Source organism: Gavia stellata, chromosome 31 (assembly GCF_030936135.1).
Source record: "Gavia stellata isolate bGavSte3 chromosome 31, bGavSte3.hap2, whole genome shotgun sequence".
Classification (NCBI taxonomy): Eukaryota; Metazoa; Chordata; class Aves; order Gaviiformes; family Gaviidae; genus Gavia; species Gavia stellata.
In genome coordinates, this window is record NC_082624.1 from 1,124,393 (window position 1) to 1,135,266 (window position 10,874).

Sequence of the window (10,874 nt, forward strand, 5' to 3'; positions counted from 1 at the left end):
GAAACGTCCCCAGAAGCCTGTAGTGGATGAGTCCTTCCCTTGTGAAACCTGAAATGAAATGCTCTTACCTCCACATTCCAGCCACAGTTCGACCTGTGATATTTATATTCATGTATAAGCAGGGCAGGCAAAATTTTAATATCCTCTCTCCCTCCAATATATTATTTAATTTAATATTTTTTCATCAAATATTTCTCTTCAAATATTAAAAAAAAACAACCAAAAACTAGGAACTCTAAAGGATATCTGCTTTTCAGTAATGCTTCTGTATTTAAACCAAGAACAATTCTGTTTTCCTCTAGTGAAACCTTAATCTCTTTGGGTTTGCCTGGTGATGTTTTCTGAGAGACTCTTTCAATAGAATCCATTAAAAACAATCAGAGAAAAAGGAAAAAAAATAGAAAAAAGGAAACATTTTTTCTATGATTTTAAAAAAGCCTAATACTTAATAACAATCTAATTTTTAAATCTTAATTAAATTTGTTAAGGTATGGACTACTGAACTAAAATCCACCTGAGTTTACACATGGAGAAATTACATGTGGCATTATAACTAACTGGCAAACTTTCTTTTTATTCACTGAGGAACTATTCATATCCGGAAAGCCCAGGACACATAAGCAAACATTAATCGCTTTCTCCTGGGAAAGGTTCCACATCCCAATCTGCTCTGAGTGTGTTAGAGAGAGCAGGTGTTCCTCCGTTCTGAAAATCAGACTAAGGAAGGGTGAGGATGCTTAAAAAACACTTCACATTCTTTTTCCCCACTTCCTCTTACCCAGAGGAGCATCACACCCTTTCAATCTTGTGTATTGTCGACCTTGACACTTCGTAAAGCCCTGCTTCACTTTCTAGCCTTTCAGCACCGAGCTTGCTTCACACATTCCTACTCAAACCCGTGCTCTTCTGCTGCCTCTTGACAGAAGAAGCCGTGGAGGCATCGGCTTGGAGGAAGTTGTGGGGTGCCTGAGATTAGAGTCTATTTTGGAGCCCCACAATCTTCAGGACTGACCCTTTTGACAAGTGAGCTCTTCCCAGGAGTTGCTGCGTAGCCCTGGCTACTGCTCTGGCAGCTGCACTCACGTTGATGCCCGATCTGCTTAGCGTTTGAGTAGGAAAGGCCTCCCTTTGCTCTCTGGGCTGATTTTCCCCTCCAGTTCTTACCATGGCCTAAGAATGGAGAGTGCCCAACCCATAGTGCCACCTCCACCAGAAGCCAGCTCCAACAGGAAGGGCGAAACATTAAGTAAAGAGTGCTGTATCCGTGCTGAATGTTGTTCCCTAACACTGCCAGGTTCAGTGCAGAGGCTTAGGTTTTCATTAGCTACGTTTTCCCATGTGCAACTGCAAATTAACTGGGGAAACGAACACAAATTTCCTAGGAGTGAGGGCCAAGAGACCTTTGCATAACTCTGCCTGCCTGATGCACCGTTTATTGCTAATGAAATGGGGTCATTGTTTATGCTACAGATTTAATAATAATTAGACAGTGATGCTTATTAATGCTCCCTCTCCAGCTACCTCAGTTAATCTATTTAGCATAGATTTTTTGAGAGCAATTTCCATTCTAGGATACTTATTGTGCATGGGAATTGCAGTGCATGTGAAAAAAAGGACAAACCTCTTCATTTCAGTGACATGAAATAAAGCCCTTCTGTTAAACAATTTAATTCAGAAAAAAAAATAATGCATGTGTTAAATTCATCAGCCTGTAACCTAAGGAAACAGGAAGCTGCTTTTATATCAGATGTACTCTATGGGTATTCCTCATCTGGCAAATCCCCAGCAGGGTTTAAACTGAATAAGCTAGGAAGCTCAGCAAAAGCTGGTTTGTATATAACACAGCAGGCTGCATTGCCCTTCAGCATGCTATTGTTCAAGGAGTTATCAAAACGAGAGCGGAAATGCAAAGACAGTTGGAATGTCTGAGCAGTAATTGTGTTCCTAATGAGCCACTGAATCAAGATGACATATTTGTGGGTTAGGAAATTTATGTCAGATCACTGTGCGCACACTACTTTTTACTTTACATATTTATATCTGCAGGGTGTGAAATTACAGATTCATAGAAAATATGTCTGGACTTAGCAGGGCTTAGAGAGGTCACTAGCCCAGCCTCTGCTCCAAGGCCACGTCAGCGCTGCTTATGTCACTGCCGGAGCAGTGAAAGTAATGCTGTTCAGTTTTGTCACCCAGCGAACCAGAGTTGCACAGCAGACTAAGTTTTAATTCATAGGAAAGTGGAGTGAACCTAGAAAAACTCCTCTGGTTCTAGAATTGTTCGTCTGGATTAACAGTAACAGAGAGAAGAATTGCACTCAATGTGTGATTCAGGGTCAGGTACAGCCCTCAAAATAGTCAGTGCATTGGTAGCGGGAGAGGATATTCAGGTAAACACCTCAGAGCCATACAAATGCTAAAAAATTCCTTTTAAATTCAAAACCTTCAGCTCTAAATCTCATCGAAAACCCCAAACCCTCCGAAAGGAGCCATGTAATACCATAGATCCCGGTGCTTACAAGCTCTGCAAGGCATACCTGCGTGCTGTTGCCTGTGCAACAAGCCATTGTTCATACTTGTCTGAGAAGGAAAGCCAGATATCAGCAAGGACTGACGATAAGGCCATGTGCTGTGAAGTGCTGAGAAGGTTCAGCACCTGCTGCCTTCCAGCAAGTAGTAGCTCCTACAATGTGCTCACCTCTTTCATTTAACAATATATACATTTTTATATATGAAATCAGTGCATGTCTGAAATTAATATTTAAGCATAAAAAACCTGAAACCGCTTTTGTAGGTACTATTGCTCTCCTGACAAATCTGCTACCTGCACAGCTGTCTGTGACAAGCCACCCTGAAGGCTTTCCTTTACAGTAGCCGGTATTGTGCTGCATGAAAGAGTTAAGGCTAAGTCTGTTCTCATCTTTTTTAATGTTAATCTCTCTTCCTGTGGCTGTAAGGACCTTAGTTCGGCATAGTCAGGTGATGAATCACCAACAAAAAGAAGATTGTGCTTTTCTTTTTAAGTTAATTAACAGAACTGACCTGAACTCAGCTCCAAAATTTCCCTAAGTTTTCTGTGCTTAGCTCTGGAAAGCCACAATATTCAGAGATGAGCCTTTGACAAGGCTGCGGAGTATTTATAGATAAACTTGCACAGATAACCATGAACTCCACAATGAGATCTAAATTAATCTTCCTAAGCTCAAATATCTACTTCTAACGTAGTGTAGCAATAACAGGGACCTTGATAATGTACTTAGCTTTTATTGTCAAGTTCACCATGTTTACAAGAAGAAAAGTTGAATAAAACGAGGTTAAAAGGCCATGCTAAGGTCTGGCTCCATGACATCAATACTGGACATGATTTTCACAAAGATACTGCTATTTAGGAAAAAAACAGAGGAGAATTTAAAACAGGCATAGCTTGAGTACTGTTCTAATTAAGTTCGCCGGAGTTGTGGCCATTTCTGCCAGTGATAGATTTGGGCTATTGAAGAAAGAAGAAAGTTGCAGAGATGGGGGAACAAATCAATGGATGTGCTTAGCCATAATGGAAAAGCAGAAAACTCAGCAGATCAGTGGTGGTTTCGTTTTTGGGTGAAGTTCTTAGTGCTTGCAAGAAGAAAATCTGTAGTAGTCATGAGAAGAAATGCCTCTTTATCTTGAGTGCTGAACCACTCGGGCATAGGAGCCGAGCGCTGGCCCTGTTGCCAAAACAAGGGCACTTTGAAAAAGTCTGTGAAGAACAAGGAGATTTGAGTGGACAATGTTGTATAAGAACTAGACCCGTTTTTGAATGCACAATGCTCACATTTTGTTGACATTTGCACACTAAAGCAAAAAGGGCCACTAAATCATTTTAGCACATCTTTTTGGCAAAATCATTTCCATGTTCCCCACATTGTGCCTCTGAGCTATTTAAATCGATGCGAAGGTGAAGTCAGAGTAGTCTGTTGGCCTTTGTGTGTTTTCAATAATTTTTAGACAGCCTCTTTGGCAGTGCTGTGACTAAATCAAGAATAACTGTAACCTGCCAAGTCACGTATATAAGATAAAGAAGGAAGGAAGGATTTTCTGAACCATTTGCAAATATTCCAGTCCCCTGTGTTTCTGAGCATTTATATGGCACACAGCACTGAGTGCTAGCAATCAACTAGTGCTAATGTTCAGATCAGGAAGGAGCGGTTTATTGCAAAAATAAGCACTGCAAAAAAAACCCAAAACATCCTTTATCACAAACTGTATGGTGCTTGCATAAAAAAAATCGAGGGCCACCTTTACAGGCCACACTCTCTGGCATGCATTCGATCTCTCTTCAAAGTGCTCTTTCCAGCGGAGCCCTTGCAATGCACAGCTTTATAGTTGCAATGTGAGAAATTCTCCTCACTCATCTTGAGATCATCTGCTCCTTTGCATTCAGGGCCTTGTGACTCCCATATTGTGGTGTTGCGTACAGCTCTTCTCCCGTGCTGTGTGCTGCTGTACAAGCACAGAAGAATGGACCTTTTCCCAAAGAAGTTCCTTTGTAAGTGTAATGTAAAGACTTAGCTCTAAAATAGTTTTGAGAAGGGCACAGTTGTTACCTTAAGGGAACAGCTATTCTTTGCCTTTGGTGGGAAATTGATAGGTTTGGATAGAGGCTCTGTAGAATTTTCATGTTAGCTTGAAATCTGCGTGGATGAAAGTTGTTCACGCACAGCAAAGGAAGTCAGCTACCAGGAGGCAGAAAGAAAGGGCAGTTCCTCTCTTAGGAGAAACTTGTCCTATCTCCGAGTGTCCTAGCGCAGAATGTTTACAAAACGCTCATTAAGGGAAAGGGGATTGCGAGATAGCAACAAATCTGGTGAACAGCTTACACTACACGAGATAAGAGAGGCAAGGCGACCATAGAAGAGAGCAAGCCATATCCAATTACCGAGACCTGGTTTTGGGGAGGGGGAAGGGGGAGACAGACAGGACGGATCACAAGTTTCAAGACAAGAGCTTCCAAACTTGTCATCTCTCTGTGACACAAGCCGCGTACAACCCAGGGGATAAAACCGCCACTTAGCCCACACGAGAGCTAGAGCTTGTTGAGTGCGGTTGGAGGCTAGAGCGAAGTCATGGATTCTGTAGTCCTCCAGCTGTGGGCTGTCCTCTGTCTCTTGGTTCACCTTGCCGCTTGCAGTCCCATCCTGAGCTTGGAGCACTCTTCCTTGGAGGAAGACGTGCCTCTTTTCGACGAGATTCTCTCCGAGCAGGATGGTGTTGATTTCAACACGCTGCTTCAGAATATGAAAAATGAGTTTTTGAAGACGTTGAACCTCTCTGACATTCCCCTGCATGAAACGGCCAAGGTGGATCCGCCAGAGTACATGCTAGAGCTGTACAACAGGTTTGCCACTGATAGGACATCTATGCCATCCGCAAATATTATTAGGAGCTTCAAAAATGAAGGTAAGATATGTGCATCTCTAGGAGGAGTAAATAGAAATGAGTGCCCTTATAGTCAATGTGAAATCTAGTTACCAGGCATGGAGCATAAACCACGCTAGGGGAAAAAAGGCCTTCCAGTGAGGATGGCGTTGGAAATAGGCAGCTGACGCTGCTTGTACCAGTGTCACCCAGATCCCACTTCTTGTGAGATAGATCCCTTGTCCTTTGCTTTTGAGACTGTAAGGTTTTGGGGGAAGAAGGTGTTTCTTTAATGTTTGGGCAGCACCAAGTATAATTTGGGTGCATCATTTTCATTATCCCCATAATGACACACATTGTTTGCGATTGCCTGATTGATTTTTCAAATTGATACCTTAATTAATATTTGAAATTAAGGCAAGAATTGTTTTTACACACTGTTCAAAGGTGCAATATTTTCCTATTATGAGCTTAACCCAATACAGCTTTCTGTTAGCGTCCTCTCACTATTGATCCTCATGGGATTTGTAACGTTTTCTTCCTTTGGCATCTGAGCACAGTCCAGCAAACACATAGAGATACGAGAAGCAGAATTTTGGATAAACCTTAGGTTTTACTTTGGAGGACTAGAATATTTCGTATTTAAAAAAAAAAAAAGAAAAGCTGAAGCAGCCTAATTGCGACCTTAGGTAGTTTCCCTATATGTTTCTGCTTCAGCGCTTCCTTTCAGTTCTACGAGGACAAGGTAATGTTTCAGTGCTAACATTCGATAGCTTGTCAATACCTATTTGCACCAAACCAGGTTTTATGTTAAAAATGTTTTTCAACTAAACAGTTCCAATTACCGATTACTCCATCGGCAAATATGAGTGCTTTGATTCGTTTTAAGTTCTCAGGGGTACACGCGACTATTCAAACCGCTGTGGGGCTTCTCTCATCCTTTGTTAGTCTAATTAATGAAGTATAGAAGTCATTATTGCTTTTTTCTAACGTTTGCAGTTTCAAAATGATGAACTATAAGGAGAGGCTACGGCAAGTCATTTCGGTTTTGCAGCGCAGTGAGATGCAAGGAGAGAATCCAAAAGCTCTGTTCCGCTCTGTCCTTCTGCCAGGCCTGGGCACTCTTTACCAGCAACGTGTTTCTGGCTAGAAGAGGCACTACCTTGTGGCTTAAATCTTCTTAGCATATTCTTTTCTCCAGTGTGGAGTGGAGAAATTTATTGAAGGGTTGATGGCAAACCAGTTACACCCACTGATGAACAGTTACTCATCTGAACAGCCGTGCCTGTCACTGCTCATCAGCATAAATAAAGACATATGCAGGAATGCGTGTTGTTCTTTTTTCATTTTGCACTATTCGGAAAAAGATCAATGGGATAAAAATTGCCAAGTACAGTATACTAAAGAATAAAATACACTGTGGTTTAGTGATGTCAATCTGAAATCATTCCACTGGCAAAACCGAAATTCTTTCAGGTTTGCAGCATTGAAAACAGTACAGACTGACCTTTCGCCAATAATACATGTAAGCAGTTCGCAGTTCTGTGCCTTTCTGTAAACATGACATTCGATCTCTAGTCCATCACTGCAGTTCTGCACCGGATCGGGTAAACTTGGCTTAACTTTCTGGCATTTCAGTATTTCTCTCACCTCTTCCAATCCAAAACAACGAGATGCAAAGTGAGACTGCTGACGTTAAGACAGCTTCATAAAGGCATGCAGTTAGAGGGACTATGCAATTAATGTTTGTTACGTGTCTTGAACGTCTGTATAACTGAAAACCATCCATTTCCTGCTAAAGAGCTCTTTTGATAGAAAAATCAGTTACTTGCCATGATCAGGACAGTAGAAACAGATCATACCATGGAACTTTTTTGTTCACCTGCCTACTAAAAATTGGCAGTAACAAAAGTTTCATTATTATCCATTAAATCCTTTATTAAATTTGTTTTAAGAACATTATAGAAATATAACATGCTGCATGGCTGGAATTAGCTCTTTGTTTTAACCCATGGATCATAACATCTCCATTGTAAATGGGACTGTAATCAGTTCTTAAAACTTGAATAAAGGTCTAAAGGGAATTTTTCCTTTTCCTGTGGACTCCAGATCTCCCTTTCTGACCCTGCTAGGGCTGTACTGGTAACAGTAGGAGATATTTCACCCTATGGACCTTCTAGCTAAAGAGCAGTCACACCCTGACTTAGAAATGAACACCTCATGCCCTGCCAGCGCTTACCTGGCTTCTTACATATGGTCTGGCTTTCCCCTGCCTCCTAGTGTATTACTTGTGCTCATCTTCTATATGGTCAGGTGGCATTTCTCCACCCTGTCATTATCTGTAATCACTGAAGACTTGCTTTAGCATACCAAGGTCTAGGAAATCCCAAAGATTACTTCCAGTATGGAGATTATAGCTAAGCTTGAATAGCATTGTCTTTCAGCTCACGGTCTGCTCCTACCCTGGCGCTGTGCAGAGCATATTCAGCTCCCACCTTTATCAATTGACAGGCAGGGAAATGCGAGCAGAATCACCCCTCTTTTTTTTTTTTTTATTTATGAACAGATGAAAGTGGAAAATGGAAAAAAAAAAAGGCAGGTGCCTCAAAACCTCAAAACTGAAATTAAATAGGCAAAGTCACATGCTTAAGTTAACTGCTTTCTTAAGTGCACTGATGGAGCATGGCCAATACTTGCAGCTTTATCAGTGTAATTTTTCTACAAACATATCAAAATTGGCGAAGTCAGAGATGAAGATAGTAATAGGTCACAAGTAGTTTCCCTTTGCAGAATCGATCGTCTCTATGTCCTAATCTGTCTTCTGAGTTACAAGCAGACAGCACAGTAATTCAGCAACAAATAGACAATCGTTAGCTAAGATTCCTGCATTGTGTGAAGAAATGCATATTGCCTATGTATAAACAAACAATGCAGATAGGACAGACAGCCTGACTGACAAGCAGATATTGTGTACTTCTTATATGTTTTATTAACTAAAGCTGCCAAAAGTGCCTGGCTGAGTACAGCTGTTTGACTGCTCATTTGAAGCCCGTTGAGTCTGTGGCAGGATTTCTGTTGACTGGCGGTTCACACTGGATGTTCACCGCCTACTCTTCCTAACCAGGAGCCTTTACATCTTCCAAAGCAACTTTTCCGCCCTTGGTGCTTGGCCCTTTCAGTTTCTGAGGGATGTTTCAGCAGAAGGGAATACCTGCTAGCACAGAAACATGAAGCAGACACAGATACAGCCTGCTGTTCTTGTATATGCAGCTTATATGTTGCCCGTCTTATGTTCACTCCAGCACCATATCCTTCTTCCCTTCCTCTTCTACACTGATGAATGTTTTCCCTTGTTTACATAGTTGCTGTGCAGCAACCTAGAAGTGATTTGTATTGCGGTATTAGGCAACACGTTTTCAATATGCAAACCTTCCAGGTGACAAGGAAGTCCCTGGATGGCATGGGGATAGAAGGAGAATCTATAAATCCAGGTTTATGGTCTTTATCATGTCTGGGATCTTGCTGTCCTTAGACATCTAAAAAAAAGTCGTCCTTTTTTCCAAGTACAGTTTTGGGAAATGATGAAAAAACACTCTCCTGGAACTGTTCAACTGAAACCAAGCAGAGCAAAACATGTCAGATGAACTTTGGTGCATGTGTTGCTGTATGTAGTGACCCTGCTAAACTATTTGATCTTTGTCGTTTCCAGACTTGGCTTCCCACCCTGTTGGTGTTACGGGAATTCGGAAATACCCTCTTCTATTCAATGTTTCCATCCCTCACCATGAAGAAATCACCATGGCAGAGCTGAGGCTCTACACCTTGGTGGAGCGGGACCAAATGCTCTACGATGGGCTTGACCGGAAGGTCACTATTTTTGAAGTCCTGGAAAATCACCATACGGGGGTAGGAGAAGAGAGAAAGACAGTGGCACTGGCATCCAGGCAGGTCTATGGCACAAGCAGCGAGTGGGAGAGCTTCGAGGTCACCGAAGCCATCAGGCGTTGGCGAAGGGCAGGGCTGACCACGCACCGGCTGGAAGTTCATATAGAGAGCAGGGAAGGGGAGGGGCAGAACGGAGAGGGCAAACTCGATATCGACATCAACTCTGAGGCTAAGCATGTGCCCCTGTTGATTGTGTTCTCTGATGACCAAAGCAATGACAAAAAAGAGGAGAAGCAAGAGCTGAATGAAATGATAGACCACGAGCAGCTCCTGGACTTGGAGAACCTGGAGGTTGGCAATTTCCATGGCCAGCCTGGTGAGGAGGCGCTGCTCCAGATGCGCTCCAACATCATTTATGACTCCACTGCCCGAATCCGGAGGAACGCAAAAGGCAACTACTGTAAAAAGACTCCACTCTACATAGATTTCAAGGAGATTGGCTGGGATTCCTGGATCATCGCCCCGGCAGGATACGAAGCTTACGAGTGCCACGGAGTGTGCGCCTACCCCTTAACAGAGCACGTCACACCAACGAAACATGCCATTGTCCAGACTTTGGTTCACCTGAAGAATCCCCAGAAAGCCTCCAAGGCCTGCTGTGTGCCCACTAAACTCGATCCTATCTCTATTCTCTACTTAGATGCAGGGGTGGTCACCTACAAGTTCAAATACGAAGGCATGGTGGTATCAGAGTGTGGCTGCAGATAGTAGGAGGGAACGCATGCACAGGGGAGTGCACAGGGGAAGTATTTAATGATTCAGTCTGTAAATTTGTACATTTCGGATTTCCTATTTAATAAGGTTATTTAATGAGGCATGTACAGATAATTGTATGTTTCCTGTTATGGGGAATGGGCAAGTCGTACGACCGTAGGGAATGTATATTTTGTTCCATTGCTTGCTTCTTGCTGTTCTTCGCTGTCTGAATTATGACCGAGTCTCTCTTCCTTATCAGGGCCTAGAGCAGATCACTGGATTGTTTGGGAGGGCTCTTCGTGCCGAAGGGGCACATTCAAATTCACAGAAATAAAGGCATATTTTTGTACTTTATAAATGTTGATTGGCATCTATAGGGATTTCCATAGCTGTTAAAGATAGGTGAACTATGGGCAATACACACCTAGATTGTTTAGTTTTGTGTAAAATCTTTATAAAGTTCTTTACATGATCAGATTTTTTAAAAAAGTTATCTCTGGAGATCTTAAGTCCCAATAATTCTCAAGCTCCTAAATCACTAAGGCACAACAAGGTGTTAGACTTTTTTCCTTTTTTTCTTGATCATTTCTTCAATCTTTCCCTGTCCCAGTTGAAGGTAACGGGCAGGGATGATTTGGCATCGGGAGCGGAAGGGAACCATTCCCTTTCCTGTCTTTCTTAGTAAAGCAGTGGGCCCAGGCTTGTGCAGCGCTCTGACGTGCAATTGCAAGAAACTCCCCTTGTGCGTCTTTATTACAAAAGCACCCTGTGTAAAGTAGCGCTGGCTTTGTTGCGTTAGCCATGTGTTGTCTCTCAGGGGCCAGAGCTCTAGGTGGCAG

At 42.4% G+C, this 10,874-nt stretch overlaps 1 protein-coding gene across 1 annotated transcript; it reads left to right on the forward strand.

Moving 5' to 3' along the window:
• The first annotated feature begins 5,102 nt into the window (after positions 1–5,102).
• Positions 5,103–10,047, forward strand: BMP10 (bone morphogenetic protein 10). Its single transcript, XM_009812733.2, has 2 exons — positions 5,103–5,436; positions 9,104–10,047. Exons 1-2 carry the CDS (start codon positions 5,103–5,105, stop codon positions 10,045–10,047), a joined length of 1,278 nt encoding a protein of 425 aa, XP_009811035.1.
• Positions 10,048–10,874: the final 827 nt, after the last annotated feature.